The sequence below is a fragment of the Orbicella franksi genome, chromosome 4, assembly GCF_964199315.1.
Source record: "Orbicella franksi chromosome 4, jaOrbFran1.1, whole genome shotgun sequence".
Classification (NCBI taxonomy): domain Eukaryota; kingdom Metazoa; phylum Cnidaria; class Anthozoa; order Scleractinia; family Merulinidae; genus Orbicella; species Orbicella franksi.
In genome coordinates, this window is record NC_138148.1 from 24070626 (window position 1) to 24089800 (window position 19175).

The following is a 19175-nucleotide window of genomic DNA, read 5'->3' on the forward strand; positions in this document are numbered from 1 at the left end:
GCCTTCCCTTCCTTCTTTGGTGAAAGCTTGTATGCAATTGGGCCCACAAAATCCACACCCACCACTTCAAATGGGACTGATCCTACTGTTCTGTCAGTTGGCAAACTCGCTGTGGGCGGGTTCACGAACGTGGTGACTTGAAATTCTTGCAACCATAGCAAGCTCTGATGACCTTGGCGAGCCGCCTTAGGCGACGCACCCAGTACTCTTGGTGGATTAACCTCACGGTGAGACCCACTCCCCGTGAAGGCTTAGAACATGTGCATCATGGACCATTTTCTCTGTCAACAGGACACTTGGCAGTAGGTAAATTGGGTAGCTTTCTTGTATTCTGCCGCAGCACTCATACAACCCTTGCTGTTCTTCTGCAGGTTAAGTGTGAACTTGTCCTCGTTGAACTTTTCCGTCACACCGCAGCTTCTTTGGGCTCTCTTTATCCACCACTGTACTTGCTTGTCTGTCTCAGCTGTTGTTAGAGGACCACTGAGTCGTACCGCTTTCTTCAGTTTGCAGTTGTTTAGGAATCTTCTTATCCAGGCTGTCACTCGCACTGTTTTCCAGAAACTGTGCTTCTCCAAAACTTCATCAAGGTTGTCCTTGGTCTTCATAGCAGTGGCGAAGATCTCTTTTGTGAGTTTGGCCTCTGCTTCAGTTTCTTTGTTTGGTTCTGTAAGTATATCATCTGGCCAATGATCGGGCTCTGTCAACCATTCTGGACCCTTTAACCACAGCTCACTCAGCTTATCTGCTTGACAGCCTCTACTTCCCACGTCAGCGGGATTCTGGTCGGTACCGTGTCTCCATTGAATAAAATCTTTATTGCGTATCTTGCTTACTCGGTTGGCTATGAATTGCTTGTAGGCGCTCCCTTCCCCTCTAATCCAATGAAGGGCCACTGTACTGTTGAGCCATCCATGGACTGATCGAACTGGTTGTCCTTCCAGAGTGTTCTTAATGTTCTCTGCGAGGTTTGCCGCCATGTGTACTAACACTAGTTCCAGCCGAGGAATAGTGAGCCCCTTTTTTGCCAGTCGCGATTTTGCTGCCAGTAATCCTCTGTTGACGCCTGAAGCTTGGTGAACCACCGCATACACAGCAGCAGCTGATCCTTTCCCACTTGTGTCTCCAAATGTGTGCAGGTCGATTGCTTCAATAGTTTCTTGATGGCCTGCCAAACTGCGCGGGAATTGAAGGTGGTCTGGAAGGTTTTCCTGGAATTTGTCCCACTGTCTTCTAATACTTTTGGGTACACTTTCATCCCATGGGAGATGTTGGTCACAAACTTCTTGATATAAGAACTTCCCCACGAGGGATATAGGTGATGCTAGACCAAGAGGGTCGTACACCAAAGCGAGAGACCGCAGCATCTCCCTCTTGGTCACTTCTGGGGGTGCTTGTGGAAACGTTACTGCGATGGTATCTTCTGGTTTGTTCCAGGGCAGTCCCAACATCCTGGACTCGCCGGATTTAACTCCCAGTTGCTCTTTGGCATAGCTTTGTTTCTCACCTTCTGTGTTCGGTTCCACGCTCGTTTCCAACTCAGGCTTGTTTGAATGCCATTTGTGTAGATTGAACTAGGGTTCTCCAAACACTGCAATGGCCGTTTGTTTTAGGTCACGCACCTTGTCCTTTGTTACCCCACCGGTAATCAAATCATCTATGTACATGCTCCTTTTGATTTCCTCCACTTCTTTTGGGTACCTTTCTTTTAGGCTTTCCAGGTGATGTTGCAGTGTCCCTCCTCGGTGACTGTACGAGGCCAAACAATGCACGGGTAACTTGCAATACTTCCACATTTGACACATCTCTGTTCTTGATCCAGTGAAATCTCAAGGCGTCTTGGTCTTCCATTCGAATGCGTACTTGTAGGAACGCCTGCTTGAGATCACCACAAAGCGCTACTGGTTTGAAACGGTTTCACACTAGCACACTCCACAGTAAGTTTTGGAGTGGAGGCCCAGTCTCTAGACAATCATTCAATGAGGGACTTGTCTGACTTGCTTTAGCTGATGTGTCAAACACTATTCGCATCTTTGTGCTCTCTGCTGCTTCCCTTATCACTAACTTGTTGGGTAGATAGAACTCTCTTTCTCCCTGTGGCTCACCATTCACTCTTTTTGCAATCGCTTGCTCAAGTTGGTCTTGTACTATCCTATCATACTCATCCAGGTGGCCAGGTTCTTTCTCCAGTTTCTTCACCAGATTAGCTAGACAGCAGAGACTTCCATTTCGGTTGTTAGGAAGGGGTGGGTGGCCAGCTTTTCACAAGAGGCCAGTCTCATACCAACCCTCTGGATGATGGACAAGCTGCTCTTGGAATTCACTGTATACTGCCTGCTGATCGCCTGCCGGTTTATCTTCTAGACCTAACACATCAAGACTACACAATTGCTCATAATCTGCTAAAGAACTTCTGGTTAGGTATACACTATTCAGATTGGTCTCTGCACCTGGGGACATAATGGTTGAACCAAAGGACGTGAGCTCTGCTACTGGTTCACCTGGCTTCCCTACTCTCGGCACTGTGCTTGTCTTTAGCTTCGCATATTCACTGGCACCCAGGATCACATGAATTGGCAGCTCCTGCTTTGTATCCTCGTCATCCATAGTTACACCCCTGAGAGGTTGATGCTGCGAGATTACTTCTGTATATCGTGGGTTGGGAACTGTCAGCAGGACACCCTTGTCAACTTTACTCAGGGTAGCAGGCAGGCTGAAGTTTCCCTTGATGTTAGAAATTTGCACCTTGTACATTTCTATCTTCTGGCTTGTTGCTGTCATCATCATTTCGATCTTCTTGTACTCCTTGTGATCAGGTTGTCAGTTAAGTCGCTCAATCAATGTAGCGGATGCATATGAGCTATTTGCACCAGTGTCCAATAGAGCTCTACACATAATTCCCTCTACTTCTACCACAACAACTGGATACACTTCTAAGCCCTCCCCTGTTGCTAACATCAACTGGTTAGAGTTCTTGTCACAAATTGAGGTGTGATGTTTGCCATTGCACTTCTCGCAACAAGTCTTGCATAGACATTCAGCAGCTCGATGCTTTGTTCCAGTACAGTTGAAGCATAACTTATTGGTACTCAAATACTTTCTTCTATCAGCTACCCCTTTGATCTTCTCACAATCAAGTGATTTGTGTTCTGCCTTACAGTAAACACAGGGCTTGGGTTTCCCATCCTCTTGTTTTGTCTGAAATGTCCGATCACCTCCCTTGTCATGCCTCCCAAAGTTCCCACCCCTATGGCTGTTGAGGGGCACTGGGTTTCTCTCACACCACTTCCTCAAAGATTCTACCAACTGTGGAAACCCCCACTCCTACCAATCATCATCTCACCTCACAAGGTCCGCTCTGATGCCCGGTAATTTGTCTAGAGTAAGTCTAACATACCCTCTAATTTCATTCTCTTTTCCCATGCTTTCTAGCGTCTGGATGTTAGTTACTAGCTTCTCGTAGAATTCACAAATTCTAGCTGGATCTGTTCCTGTGATGACTGGCAATCTCATTATGCTTTGAACATGAGCATTGGTCACTTCAGTTGGTCTACCATATTTGGTTTTTAGGATGTTTTTTGCTCTTGTATAGCCCTCACTGGTAAAAGGTAACCCATCTATAGTGGTTCTGACCCTTGGTACAAGCAACTGTTTCAAGTATGAGAATTTGGCAACTGGGCCAATGTCTGATTGATCTATCTCTGCTTCAAACTGCCCCCAAAACCTCTGCCAGTCTAGGTGGGTTCCCTGGAATTTTGTTATCACAAGTTTCGGTAATTTAGCTTTCGGTTTACCTGCATCACTCGCCTTCTCATCTGCTTTTGCCTCAAACTTCTTCTTAATCTCCCATCTGGTTTTCTCTTCCTTCTCTTGAATCTCTCTTGTTTCTTCTTCCCTTAAACTTCATTCTAACTCTCCTAGTCATTCGAACGCCTCTTCGTACTCCACCAAGCTCTTTTCGATTCCTGTGCTCCACGCTCTACTGTCCTCCTCGTCGTCACCTTGTTCAAGTTTCAATTCTTGCACTCTGGCCTTTATTTGGTGGCACTCCTCCACGTTGCTCACCAGAAGCTTGCTATGTCCCTGAATCGATGTTAACAATTTAGTTCCAGCTATTTTCTCTGATCCTTCATGTGTCAATTTCGACACTTTCAGTTTGTTTACGATCGTTTTCTCCTCTTCTACGGTTGTTGGCATCATTCAGGTCCTGGCAGGGTCGCCACTTTGTCGGAAATGTTTCTTCTGACAATATACTCACAACTTGATTATAGTCCAAAAACAAACAACGAGTTTTAATCGGCTAAACTCACTGATACCAATGACAAAACTTGATCGATCTCACTCGCCATGTGCTCTTCTTAACACAACACATCCCATAATATTTTGAAAACAGTTCCCAGTCCCAACCGTGCATGGGCTGGTGATGCCTGACTAATCTTACAACATTCGCTTAAACCAAGTCTAAAGTGATACGATTACATTTGCATAACTCGAATCATGACAGTACAGAATTGAAGAAAATCAAGAAGGATCTGGAGGCCGCTAAACGTTTGAAGCAAGAAAAGCCGAATGAGTCAGAACCGGAGTTCAAGTTCGAAGGAAATAAGAAACAGTACAAGCTGAACCAGAATGTGTTGGACAAAATTGGCTCAGCTATGGCCTCTAGCGATGACGAGGAAAGGAACAACCTGCTCCAAGGTGAGGCTTTACTTGTAGAACGAAACAAACACATTTGTCTCGCTGATAGATATGGTTGGGACACTGTCAAATGCTATACAGCCAAGCTGCTTGCAAGCGACTCTGGCGATGAGAAATGCATTAAAAAAGTGATCAAAGAAAGTAAGCAGTTACAGGAGGGAAAGCGAAAATCAGCGGCAGTGAAGTGGAAAACTAAGAAATCTGTCCAGCCAGATGAAAGGTCGAGGCGCATAGTTCAACGAAAACCTCATGGCCAATTTTCGGCGGGAAAGTCTTCCAGCAACCTGTCACATGACTCGCAGCAAGTTTGTTTTCGTTGCTTCTGAAGCGGCCATTTCGCCCACAATTGTTGAGCTGCAGTTACAAGTAAAGCATCAGAATGGGCTTGTAACGCAGCAAAGCCGTCGGGAAGCCAGCAATAACTATGTTCTGCCGACCATACTGGATGAAGTTGAACATTGTTCTGTTGAATTTGATTGTGTAGACTTGGAACATTCTATTAATGTTGAAAATGTTGAGTTGGCCTGTGCTACCCCAGTGAAAGGGAGACCTAGAGAGCGTCTTGCATTGTGGAAGAATATTGGAGCGAGTAAGTGGGTGCTGGATGTGCTAAGGGATGGGTACAGTCTACCATTTATGTCATTGCCACAGAAGGCATTTTTTAATAATCATGGTAGCACTGCTGAAGAACATGAATTTGTATGCCACGAAGTAGCTAAGTTGCTTGCATCTGGTGCTGTGACAGAAGTAAGAAGAGAAGACTTAATGGTTTGCAACCCACTGGGTGTAGTTAAGAACTCTGCATGCAAGCCACGATGGATTGTTGATTTGCGTTATGTTAACCAGCATCTAAGGTCACATAAGTATAAGTACGAGGACATTAGGATTGCTGGAGGACTTGTTTTCCAAAGGTGACTGGTTTTTCAAGTTTGATTACAAAAGCGGTTACCACCACATAGAGATTCTTCCTCAGCATTGTCAATGTCTTAGATTCTACCTGTTCTTTCAAGGCAGGCTTAGATTTTTTCAGTTTACGGTTCTCCCATTTGGTTTGTCTGGGGGTCCTTATCTTTTCACTAAGATTCAAAGAGCGCTTGTCAAGCACTGGAGGAGTAAAGGCTTCTGAATATTTACATACTTGGATGATGGGGCCGGTGCAGATCAAGTCCTGAATAAGGCTATGAAGATGTCTACAGTGGTTCGTAAGGACATTCCTTTAAGTGGTTTCATTGCCAATGAGGAGAAAAGACAGTGGGTCCCATCACAGGTGGGAGAACTTTTGGGTTTTATATTGGACTTGCAACATGGAATTTTTCATGTCCCGGCAAGAAGAGTGGAAGCCCGTAAGCAGTTGATAGACACAATCATAGACAAGCACTTTATAGTTTCTGCCTTACTTGTTTGTCAGGATCTCTAGTTTCTGTGGGTCTTGCACTCGGCCCAGTGGTTCGTCTTTGGACACAAGGCATCTACAGAGATATTTGCCAGGCTAATTATTGGGATAAGCCATTTTTAGTCACTGGACACCCAGTCAGAGGTGCTGTTCTGGAGGGACAATTTTGATGGCAGTGGGTATCTAATCTGGTCTCCTAGCCCCAGAGTGGATGTGTTAACTTACTCATATGTTAGTGGAGAAGGCTGGGGAGGATTTGCAGTGCAGTTTTCTGATAAAGTTGCCAGAGGTTGCTGGTCTTCTGCTGATTGTATGAAAAGCTCTACATTCTGGGAAGTAAAAGCTATTAGATTAGTGCTGGAGTCTTATTCTGAAGAAGTGAGAGGGAAGGGGGTGCTTCATTGAACGGACAATAAGAATGCAGAAGTTGTCTTATCAGTTGGAAGCCACAACAAGGAGTTACATCAAGAAGCATTGGCAGTTTAAAAACTGTGTAGAGAGTCAAATATGCATTTGTCAGTAGAGTGGGTGAGCAGGGACTATAATGTGGAAGCGGACCAGTTGTCAAGGTTTAATGACCCTAATGATTACATGCTAGATCCTGCCTGCTTCAGATATATTGACCAGCTGTAGGGTCCTCACACAGTGGATCGTTTTGCAAGCTTACAGACCAGACAATTAGAAAGGTTCTGTAGTAGATACCGCAACCCAAGATGTGAAGCAGTTGACGCGTTAACAATCTCTTGGTTGAAAGAAAACAACTGGATTTTTCCTCCCCCGTACCTTATTCCACGTGTTCTGAAGCACATGTCAGCTGAAGGTGAAATTGGTACCTTACTTCTCCCTCAGTGGCCCCTTAGCTGTGTGGTGTCCACTCCTTGTCAGCACAGATGAATCTTGGAAAGCCTTCATTACGGGCTCAATTACATTCCAACCTTACCGAGGGATTTTCTTGGCAGGATCTGTGGCAAGCAATGTATTTACATCGGACATTCCATCATTTCCGATTCTAGCCCTTCGTATTTGCTTTCCTTAGTGGCCCAAGCAAGGATAATTTGTGGTTCAAATCCCTTGGCAGTAATCCATGTGTCATTGTTGGAATTTCGGACTATGTTAGTATCAGGTATCATTGCGTGTGGCTGTCAAGGATTATGCTAAGTGTCATCATAATGTACTGAGATTGTTCACGTTGCCATTACAGCAGATCAATGTTCCTATGATCAGGTTTTTGTCTGTGCTGTTTGAGCATTGTTTTGGTCTGGTACTGCTGTCTTGGCATGTTACTGCGCAGCCGTGTTGGCCTAAGGGGTTGCTCACACGATGTGATCACCACTGCCGTGTTAGCTATATAGTGCTAGCAGTTGCAGGTTTCACGCTGCCATGACATTTCACCACCCCCAGCTGTGTTGGCTAAAGCAGTTATTCAGGCCATGTGACCACTAGTGCCGTGTTGGCTTTGTGGTGGCTGACAGTAAATTGTTTTATGTGGTCATAGCATTTTATTACCTCTAGCTGTATTGGCTGAAGGGGTTACTCATACTACTTAAGAGTATGGTATTCTACGCAAGAGCACATGAGGTGGTAGCCAAGGATGGTTGGGATGGAGCTGTACCTGCCTCATGTTGTACCTGTTGTGTGATGTTAGGTTATTGTATCATGGTTGATGAAATAGCATAGATGTGAGCGTTGTTTACTCTCCACATAATTCAATTGCAGTGCCTGACTCTGTCCAGAAGGAGGTAAACCTGGCTGTCTGGTTAACGGAGGAGATTGTCAACCATCCTCAACTGGAGCAGTTGGCAAAGTCTCTGCCAGGTATTTTAGTCCAAGATAAAGCACCGAAGACAGTACTTTGTTATGTTCAGGCGTATCAAACATGGAAAAAATGGGCTATTCAATGCAATGTCACTGCCATAACAGCTGATCCTGGTGTCTTTGCCCTGTATTTGGTGCATCTTATCCAGCAAGGGAGTTCAGTTTCATTGCTTAACTCTGCCATCTATAGAGCTAGCTGGGTTCATAAGAAAAGCGGTTACCTAGAGCTGGGCGATCACCCATTGGTCCAACAGGTAGCAGAAGCTGGTAGGAGGATCCTAGCCAAACCATTGAATCGCAAGAAGGCCTTGGAGGTGAGTCGGCAGGGAGGATGGCCTAGTGAGAAGTCCAAAAATAACTACATCCAGGAGTTCCTGGAGTCGCTGTTAAAAGTTAGTAAGGCCATTCAAGGCTGAGAACTGTATGGACTGTTAGGCCAATTTCTGCAAAAGTGCTAATGTTTAGGTTCTAGTCAAACTTTGATCAAGTGTTGTATCTGGACTGGTTACAATATGTCATGCATTTTCCATGCAGTTTTAGAGTTTTGACAGTGGAGTATTGTCTCTATCTTGTTCAGACTTCCTCATTAGTGACATTGGACAATAGTGATAGGTGAAGAAGTGCTGTATAAATTTGTTCCTTCTCTTCAGTTTCAAGTTTTTTGCTACTCTATGCTTTGTGATGTTGCGGCGGTCAGCTTGACATGGCTACCAGCGGTGTGTGAGAAGAGTAATTTTTCATTGGCTGAGTGAAATGAAATAAGTGAAAAATGTTTTTCTGACACACCATTGGGGCCTGGGTATAGGTCATGTGACCAATCGGGCAGGCAGTTGTCTTTGTTGCGTCCTCCATTGCCAACTTTCCCGCCCACCCACCCAAAGATTTTAAGTTTTTACACGATACCAGTATAATGTACTAGCCTTGAACTTTTTTCCGTTATTTCCGGTGTTTAGCGTAATACTACTTGTATTAGCTTTGATTTTGCAATAAAGGTCAGGCAGTGGCGGTCAGCTTGACATGGCTACCAGCGGTGTGTGAGAAATAAGAATTTTAAATTAAGATGGATTACTTTTCTTTTTTTAACTAACAAAATGTTTGTACATATTCATAACATCAATATCTATAAAGTAATCTGAGTTGAAGCACATGGTCATGTAATTGTCATTCAGTGTTAATAATAATTGATGTTGATCAAAACATTTAAGCAAGGTGGTATAGCACGTTTAGGTGTTGAAAATTTAGAACCATCTCAAAGTACAATGTACTAAGTTACATTTAATTAATTAATCAGCTTATTTGATTGAAAATCATAAAGAATATTTACAAGTTCCATATCCAAAACGTTTTCTAGGCCTTTATCTTCTGATGCAGAAAGAATGAATGAGTTCTTGTACTTCACTGTTGAAGACAGCAAGGCTTGTCTCCTTAGAAGTATAGGACTGCCTGAGGAGCATATCAAAATGTGGTTAAAGGAAAAAAACCCAACATATTGAAAGTAACACTTTAATTTGCATTTTTTGATCCCACGAATTTCAAAATGTATACAAGCAACAAGAGAAGCTGTTCAACAGTCTTAAATACACATGTAGTTACAATTGAATTTGAATTTGAACGTTTAAACATTTGAATTTGTAGACAATGCATTGTTGATTTATCAACGGTGGTTTGGCCTCTGCTACTTTGATGTGGGCAATTTTCTTGCTTGTCAAAACTGGGTGTAGATCACTGTTTATTTTCTTTCCAAGATTGGGCAGCTGTCTTCATGAACATTGAATAAATCAGTTAAAACAGCAGGTTCAAGTACCTTCCTAGCATGGACCTCATTTATTATTGTACTTTTATCTTTCTAGTAATTGGCTACTGTAAGACTACAATACTTCAACCCAGTGAATAAAACTAGCCGTAAGCCACAAGTACACATTATGGACCTATTTTTTTCTGGTATACATCAAATTTACTGATGTAACCACTAATGTCTGCTCTAACCCATAATTTGTATCCACATTTTGTAGGCTTCATTGGGTTGTATTGTTTGATAGAGTACGTTCCCATGTAAGGGATCATGCTCTTGTCAATGCTCACCTTTCTAGAAACATTGGACAACCTCCCATAGTTGCTCTAAACGTTCTTTTGTTTGCCCTTAAGTACACAGCTTTGTTCTGATGTTACAGTTATACAATATTCTTTTATCTTATATCTCTAAAATCAATTTTATTAACACAGTGCCCATTGGATCCCTGCGTTTACATCCGGTTTCTCTGAGTCATGGTCCCTAGACAAGTTGCATTACTATTATTTCACGACACTCCCCCCACGCTTGACTTGATTTTGTGTCAAAATGAAAGAAAACACTATGGCTGAAATAGCACTCTAGTTGTTCAACTAGTTATCATCTCTGATGTCTTCCAGGCCACATCCAGCACCGCAGTTCGGTGAAGAAGGTTGTGCGTTTGAAAGGTTTTGTCCTGTTCTGCTTGAACCGTGTAGCTTCTGGGCAAACTTGGAGTGTTCTCTCTAATCTTGATGGGGTAGAGCTTCTGCACAGGTCTACTTAACAGAACACAGTCTTTCCCTTAGAGACTACCCTTACATTTGCTCCTCTTACCTTGTTATCCTTTCCCTGAATGAGTGTCTGTATCACGGCCATCTTCCAACAATTTGTTTTCACCCCATCTTCAAATACGACCACCACTTCACCTACCTTTAGTTCCTCACCTGTGTTTTTTGTGTTGCATTGGTGACTTTCTCGTAAACTTGTAAGATATTCTTGGTGCCACCTCCTCCATAAATGTTCCAGCCTTTCAGTAACACACCTGTACCTTTTCTTGCAACCAATGTCTTCTTCAGTCTCTTGAATTTCTGGTAATGTGGTAAGTCTTCTTCTGTACATCAAGTGTGCAGGGTGTCAAAACTTCCTCACTAAGACTGTCGTAGTCATATGTCAACGGTATGGAATTCAACGTCGCTTAAAACAGTCAGTAGCTCATCAAAAGACAGCCAGGCATTGCCAAGAACCTTTTGAAGACATCTTTTGATGCTTCCCATCAGCCTCTGAAAAAATCTGCCCCACCATGGGGCTCTCTCAACAGTGAAGTACCACTGTATTCTTCAGTTCTGCATTTCCTCCTTGTCTTGGGGGTGGCTATAGAGTGCACAAAGCTCTTTCTCTGCACCTTTGAAGGTTTTTGTGTTGTCCGATACTATCAATGTTGGGGCACCCCTTCTAGCCAGAAACCATCTTAGGCATAGTTGAAAGGTCTCTACAGACAAATCCTTGACTAATTCTAGATGCATGGCTCTTGTCATGCAACAAGGAAACAATGCAATTTGCACCTTTCTCATTTGATCATTCTTACCCTTCACAAACAATAGACCTGCAAAGTCCACTCCAGTCTTGGAAGACGGTGGAGCTGTCTTCATGAAAATCCGGCAAGCTTGCTGCTGATGGCAAATCAAATGACCTTCCCTCCATCTTCTTACAGACCCTCCAATGACCTAGCACATTTTCTCTGCTTGCCTACCCTTTGGCACCCAGAACCTAGATCTTAGCTTGCACAGTGTGCTTTGCACTCCATTGTGGAGAACTCTCGCATGCAGGTTTCCTGATATTTGGGACAATATATTTCTTGAAAGTGCTGATGACACAAAAGGGAAACTTAGATACTGATCTGTCTCCCAGAAATCAGCCATGACAATGTTTATTTCATCCAACATGAAAAGCACTTCATCTAGGTTATTGGTTCTGGAGGTTCTAGAGCTGCTGAACACTTGCCACAATGAGTATGCCAATGCAGCTTTACTGTTCTGTGTAAATAGTTCACTGTGGAATGAACCTTAATTTTAAATTTAACATTGACAGATTCCAAACAATGACCAAATTAAACCTGTCTGGTTATGCATTACTACAGTCTTTATTTGAACTGTTTGTGGCAAAAAATGTATTTTGTTTGCCGTGACAGAACTGAATCTGGATTCATTACACTAAAAATACAATTCTACATACTAAAATATGGGTCCCTATAACACAAGACGGGATTTGTGAGTTCCAAACAAACCCTGCGATCTCTTGAGGGTGAATTAAGAAATTTTGCACCCAAAGGATTTTCAATGTGTGCTCTAAGTTTTAAACTATTCACAAAAAATTGATCAGCCTTCAACTCAATCAATAATCTACTAAAAAAGTGAACTAAATAACACAAACCTGAATGCCACATGCACATCTTACCAAGCCACCATGTTTAGGTGATCGCAACAACTATGTGATGTATGATGCAATGTTGTGTCCTTACTAGAGGAATTATATTGAAAGCTCTTTGGAATTGATTGTCCCTGTGGGTTGTTTCACTCTCTCACATTTCCTTCTCATGGTGTGATCTTTTGGGACTTTGAGTTCCCATCAGTGGGCAAAGTGTTAATCAGCAAATGGCATATCACTGAACTGAACTGAGACAATGGGACAATCAGCAGAGCTGCTGGGGTCATTTATTTAGACTAAAAGTTAAGACTACCAGTGTATGTACATTAAAAATAGGAAGAAATATATATAAACATAAATGAATATAAAATAAAAAGTACACAAACAAGTTGATTTGCAGAGCTGTTTTCAGAGTGCTCAATAGTAAACTAGAGCTTGATTACAAGAGAGGATGAGCTGATCAAGTGTAGATTTGACTTGGCATTAACGATGTAGGTTTGAACCAGACAACTTGTGTGTAGTAGTTATCTGATTAAATTGGCAAATGTCAATTTACATTGTAACACTGATTTCAAATACACATGCAACCATTGGAAATATGATAGCTAGTATATCACTGGGCACATTTTGCCAGTCAATACCATCTTCCTCTTCCATCAGGAGAGGGTAAATGGGGACATGGGCCAGAGGAGCAAAGGAATGGGCAGGAGATCTTGTTGTGCTCACCCTTACAACTCTGCATTTGTGCCGGAACTTACACGTGCATATGGCCACTGGCACTACCCATCATTCCAGTAGAAGCAAACGGGCATAAGCTGAGTGCAGTCTTGGCGTGCAAAAGAAGACTGAATTGAACATGGTATGGAGCTACTGATGGTTGAACAGGCAACAGAGCTGTTGATCACAGGTTAAAATTGTGCAATCCAAATTCACTTTGGACTAGTCACTCAGAGCTGCTGGATCTTTTCTGAATGCCAGGTTGTACTGTAACCAGGCTAAGCTTGGGAACTGATGTGCTGTCTGGATAACAAGAAGCTTGCATTTAGTCAAATTAGACCAACGGTGTGGATGAGCAGAGCACAATACCATATGAAAATGGTAAAGGCTTCTGGTGAGGGGAAATGTTTTTAATGTCCACTTACAACTTGATAAGGAGACCAAGAGTTTTCCTTCTACAAAAGTCTGTTGCTCCTGTTCTACTGTTACTGACAGCAAGTCCACCAACTCCATGAACTGGCTGTCTGTGATTTTAGTAACCAATTTTTCCAGAATTGAAGCATGCCCTAGCCTGACAATAATGCCATATATGCCAGAAGGTCGAAGTAGCTTACAAACCACAACTAACCATCAATAGCTTTTTCCGCACCCTAAAAAGCGAGACAATTCTGACTGCCAGAAATCAGACATAATGTACAAAGTCAATTGCACACAGTGTAATTTTGTGTACTATGGCCAAACAGAAAGATCAGTAAAGACCCGAATTGCAGAGCACAAAAAGGCAGTGGCAGGTTTTGACAAAAACTCCAAAGTTGCAAGCCATGTCCACCATTTCAGCCACAACATGAACTTTGAAAATGTCAAGGTCTTTGGTTTTGAAGCTAATTACCACAAGCGACTTTTCCTCAAAGCCTGGCACTCTACTTTGGACCCAAACGCTGGGAACGATCATGTACTTCCAGAAGCCTACAAAGGCATCGTGCGAGCATGAATTACATGGTCACGTGCGCAAGCTTTGCATCGCGTTACTTTAAATAGCATATGACAACAAACTTCGCTTTCATATCACTAATGAGAGCTCAAGCATTAGCCAAAATGTTTGTTGAAAAATATCAAGAGTCAATGAAAAACCTTTTCCCATAGAACTTATCACATCTCTTGACTACATTTTTAAACATATGCCAGATATGTTTGTTTAGTTCAATGCTGTGCCTTTTGTTTGAATTACTGAATTTGTATTTTATTTTTTATTTTTTAATGCAACACACAAAAGCTAGTTACAATACAATCATTTACAGTTCACACTTCTTACCTGAATTACTGAATGACAATTTGTGGTTTGAATTTCTGTTCTCAAAAGATTTTCAGTTAGGCCTGCCAGATTTGGAAAGCGTTGTTATTTTCTGTTCAGATGCTCACTTGGTAGACAACTGATTGAAGCAATTTCCATCCTTAAGACTCTCAGCTGGTTTTCTGCAGGTGCATGTTTTATTGTTTTTTGTGGCCATTGATGTTTTGTTTGAGGTTGGACATGCAGCTGTAGCTGATCTTAACTGTGTAAGAATTAAAGATCTTGTGTAACAAATGCTCCTTGGAGAATTCTGGATTCAGGAATTTTTCCTGTGAGCTAGAAAGAGGCTGTGGTTATACCTCTACTGAAGAAATTAGGTCTTGATTCAGTGTAAAGAACTTGCATCCTGTGAGCAATTTGGCCTACATCTCTAAACTTACAGAGCATGCTGTATTTAATCAGACATATGACCACATCGTCCGGTCAGGTCTTTATCTGCTGTTCCAATCTGCATATCGTCGACACTACAGTATAGAGACAGGGTTGGTCAAAGTCGCTGATGATATTCTGTTAAATATGAACTAGCAGCGCATTACACTACTTTTAAGTGCCGTATTCGACACAGTGGCTCGTGGAATTTTAGACGCTTGAACACAAGATACGGTAAACACAGAAAGACTCTAGAGTGGTTTTCATCATACTTGGCCAGTCAGTAGCGTAGCCAACGTATTTTGTTCAATGGAGTGAAATCAGATAACTTCGATTTGACCAGAAGCACAATCGGGGGTACAAATGTGTAACAAAGGCTTAAAAACAAATTTCTCAAAAAAGTACCATACTTCTTAATTTAGCACTTTGTTTCTTGTGTCCAACCATATTTGGAAGAAATAAAGTAAAAAATGCTTATAAATCAAAAATTGAGAATTACCCATCATTCTTTGAGGGTGTGGGCACTAAACAGAAACCATCAAATCTTTCAGTTTCTTGCTAATTTCTGGCTTAATTTTTCTATTTTTAACGTCATGATGAGAAATATGAAAAATGCTCATAAATCAATATTTAATGATCACCCATGATCCTTTGTGGGTGTGGTCATTTCACAGGATTCATTCAATATGTAAAAAAATACTGCAGATTAAATGCTAATTTTAAATCCTTAAATGATGTGCCAAAAATGCTGACTAATCAAGTAACATTGACAGTGAATATTAGGTCAAAATCAGTATACACAATTTGCCTATACTTGATAAACTACGTGTGTTTGCAAATTAAATTTACTCTAAAAACAGGATGTAATCTCTTCATGTTGTGCTGGGATAATCTAAACAGGGTCTCTCTTCTCCTTTTGATGGTTCTAAGTTCACCACAGATTGCCCTGACTGTGTTTGCATAAACCATGGCAATCTTTGTGTCCAGCTTGTAAGTAGCATCAATAATATTGTCCCGTAGAAAGAAGTGGCCTTTTAGAACATGTAACCCCATTGGGTACGCTATTCCGTAATCATCACTTTAATCTGATTCAAGGACAACAGCGCCACTGCTTATCAGTTTTAAGAGGTAGTAATCAAAGTGATTATCCTCTTCTGCTGTTATTGCCACAATGCTGTTGCCTTCAATCAGGTCTGTTAGAGCATTGACACGATCTCCTCCAGCAGCCTCACTGTGTGGCCTTGTTGATACTTCACCATCTCTTGTCAATCTGACCTCCTGCCATCCATCCACCATTGCCGAGTTTTCACATTCCTCATAGCTTCCATCCAGGCACTCAAAGCATGTACAGCTGCATAGTCTTGTGTACTGCTTGCACTGCTCAGGTGTTGTCTTTATGCAATGGATCTTTCTGATGCCCTGGAACTCCTCGAATGTGTGGCCTTGCCTTCCCTTGGGTACTGTTCCCTCGCCATCCACAGGAACATAGAAAAACACTCGTTTCTTTAGGGTGACACTCTCCGACTGGGATGTGGGGTTCCTGAGTGTCCTTGAGAGATACTCGCAGAGGTCTTTGGCAGAAGTGATTGAAGTTTCACGCCTCAGTACAGCTAAGGTGGCACGCTGTTTAATGTTGGCTCCAGCTGCATCTTGCTCTCCCTTTGCATGAGACGCTTCAAAGAAGTGGTGGTCTACTTGGAAACCAAAGTCAGCAAGAGAACAGGAAAGCTCGCCAAAAGTGTGTCTTAATTTGTATTGGCCTGCACACCCATCAGTAAATTCATGAACTTTCTTTATTTGTAGATTCAGCTCTTTGGTGATGTAATCAAAAATCAATTTCTGTGAGTGATGTACACAATGATAATCTTGGGTGTTATCATCTGAGAGAACAAATATGTGTTCCTTGATTAATTCTGGCTTTTCTTCTGTGCTGTTTCCCATCTACTGGCAAGCTGGCTTGGCGATAGAGGATAGAAACATGAATGCTCACTTTGTTCGGGTTGCAGTACTGGGATTGAATTTCATCCTGAGATCTATATGTGTCGTGGACACAGATTATGTTGTCAAGGGGAAGGTTGTTGATAAGGTTGTCGAATTGCTCTTTTTGCCATTTGGCCATGAAGGAATGGTACAGATAATCTTTCAACAAACGAAGAAAGTAAGAAAACAGCTCAGTCAGGTGTTTCCTTTGTGACCAAAGCAATTTTTTTTTTGCTCTTCTCCATTTTTCTCCAGAACAGACTTGTACTCTTATCTTTTCCAGTTGACCATGGTGTCAGCTTTTTCTTTGCCTGAAAGCTGGAACTTTTTTGTGCCACATTTGCTACACTCAAGGCACAAACAAGCTGTGATACAATGGATCCTCATCTTTAGGGCAGATGGTGGAGTCGACAGCTTCAGAAAGGGAAGAAAATATTCGGAATTCACGCTCTCCATCCTCTTCGCATGATTTCCTGAATTTCATGCAGGCATCAAAGATTATTTTACATTCAACATGTTTCCTACATAGACAAGACTGCCTATTGTATTCCCTTGCACTCTTCATGAAGAAAGATTTCAGCTGTTAAAATTTCCTCTGTTTGATTTTGATCTCGGGATGTAATTGCTGAAATCCAAGAAAACATTCATTCTGTATCTTCTCCAAAACATGTTTGGCATGGACAACATATTTTCCTTTTCCAATGCGCTTTTTAACAGTATCTTTCTTAGATCCAGTAGGGCGACTTGCTGTCTGGGTCCAATAGTCATAGATTGCTTGTTTATCTTCCTCTTTCACAGAGTCCAACCTCATTGATTGTTTTGTTGCCAACCAGCTAGCTTCTCCTTTCAGGACCTTTCGCCTTCTTGATTAACCCTTCGCTTTTTACACTTGATGTTAACAAGTTTAGCAATGCGACTTCGCTGACGTTTACAATTCACTGACTGGCCAAAAGCAAGTGATCTTGCAGCAGTGTAAGCGGCTCTTTCATCAGACGTCTTAGCCTTTTCAACTTTACTCAGTCCTTCAGCAAGATCTTCAGCTAAGGTACGCAAAGCAGTAGTTTCAAGCTCTTCCTCTGGTGATTTCAGGATGCCTTTCTTTCCTAAATTTTTTCTTGTACTGGGACTTCTTGCCATGTCCTGAATGATAGCTGCTTTCTTTCTGGGACTCTTGGGAAAGACTGCAGTCACCTTGTCTTTTACGCATTTTTTTGCCATTCGGGAAGGAAACACTGTGGCATCTTCCAGGGATGATTCTTGGCAGTTAACCTCTCCAGAAGTGTCTTTCTCTTTCCTTTTCTTTTCTCAAAGTCTCATCTGCCTTTCCCTTGCTTGTTGCCTTTTCCTTTCTTCATCTTCTTGCTTCTTCTTTTTAGCTTCACGCTTTCTTTCAGCTCCAATATCACGACGTTCTTGAGCTTTATGCAGACCACGTGTTTACACTATCTTTTCGAATTTGCATTCTTCCCACAGCCGCTTCATACTTTCCCTTGCTTTTTCCCTCAAACTTTTTTGATTATTATCGTACCATTTTTTCCTTTTAAGGTTCCTTTCTTCTTCCTTTCTTTTTCTCCATTGTTTTGTTCGATTATTCCTTGCATTTTGCATGTCGTTTTAACGTTTGAAAGTCCAAATGTCATGCCAAATGTACGCAACAAAACGAAGTACTACCAAGCAAAGTCACTTCCGTCACACCTCCTGTAAATGCCTGGCTACCAAGCTTTGAACAACGTTTGATAGTTGTAGGAATGGCATCTTTCGCGAAGAACTAGAGTGGTTTGTGAAGGTTTCCCTCACCTGAAAATGTTCCGCTTGTAACAGGATACAACACAAAGATGGCGGAATTGGGAAATGTGTTCGGTATTTTGATTTTGTGCTCTGAAACTTTGTACAGATGGAAGAGGAATGAAATCTTTATCGAATCTGGTATGGAACCTTATGAGCAAATATTACATGGCAGTTTCACCTTGATTGCCCAATGTCAAGGGCTGAAAAAGTCAATTTCACAATCGGACATGCCAAGAATATTGCTGTGAAATGGACATTGGAAAATATGTTCGGTATGTGTAGAAATAAGGGTTTCTCAGTGCAGGATGATGGTAAGAAAGTGAAACCTTGAATAAAGTAAGTTTGACATGAGCATTGTTTGTGTATTTTTGTCCTTCACTCCTGTCGAGTAGGTTTCATGTTTTCTTTTGTTTCATGTGGAACTCACTGTGCCAGAAGAGAAGCATTACACATTACCTTTTTCAAAATGTTTGAGCAAAACTTATGTTTGGCTGGAAAGAATGACGATTATAGAGGCAAAACTCAAAGAACTTATTGTATGTAATTATTAAATACTGTTGTCTTGAAGATCTCAGCCATTGCTGGGTAATAACCCAAGTGAAATATTTTTATGTGACGGACACGATGTTACGCATTACACCATTAAAATGGTACTTTTCGTAGATACTAAAAGTCGCAAAAAAAGCGATTATCAGGACTCTATTTCAATTTTGGGCTTCTGTTGATCCTGGCCATGGCTCTAATACATAACACTCTCAAGATTGCTATTCACAATGTTGAGCTGAGCGTCTGACAAAATGAAGATATGACATTCTACTTCACCTGATCCTGAAGTCTTCCCATTCATGGTCGACTGAACACCATCTTGG

At 41.9% G+C, this 19175-nt stretch overlaps 1 protein-coding gene and 2 pseudogenes across 1 annotated transcript; 1 reads left to right on the forward strand and 2 right to left on the reverse strand.

Annotated features, from left to right (window-relative positions):
* Nucleotides 1-278: 278 nt before the first annotated feature.
* Nucleotides 279-1570, reverse strand: LOC145485030 (uncharacterized). The gene has a single exon (XM_081463678.1). The coding sequence runs from the start codon at nt 1449-1451 to the stop codon at nt 285-287; it is 1167 nt and encodes a 388-aa protein (XP_081319804.1). The 5' UTR covers nt 1452-1570; the 3' UTR covers nt 279-284.
* Nucleotides 1571-5884: 4314 nt separating this feature from the next.
* On the forward strand, nt 5885-6985 carry LOC145485632 (uncharacterized; annotated as a pseudogene).
* Nucleotides 6986-8777: 1792 nt separating this feature from the next.
* On the reverse strand, nt 8778-17942 carry LOC145484951 (uncharacterized; annotated as a pseudogene).
* Between the last annotated feature and the right edge of the window lie 1233 nt (nt 17943-19175).

What these genes read in the sequence shown, in the direction of transcription:
- LOC145485030 (XM_081463678.1), bottom strand. Translation starts at nt 1,451, where the DNA reads ATGTTGGGACTGCCCTGGAACAAACCAGAAGATACCATCGCAGTAACG.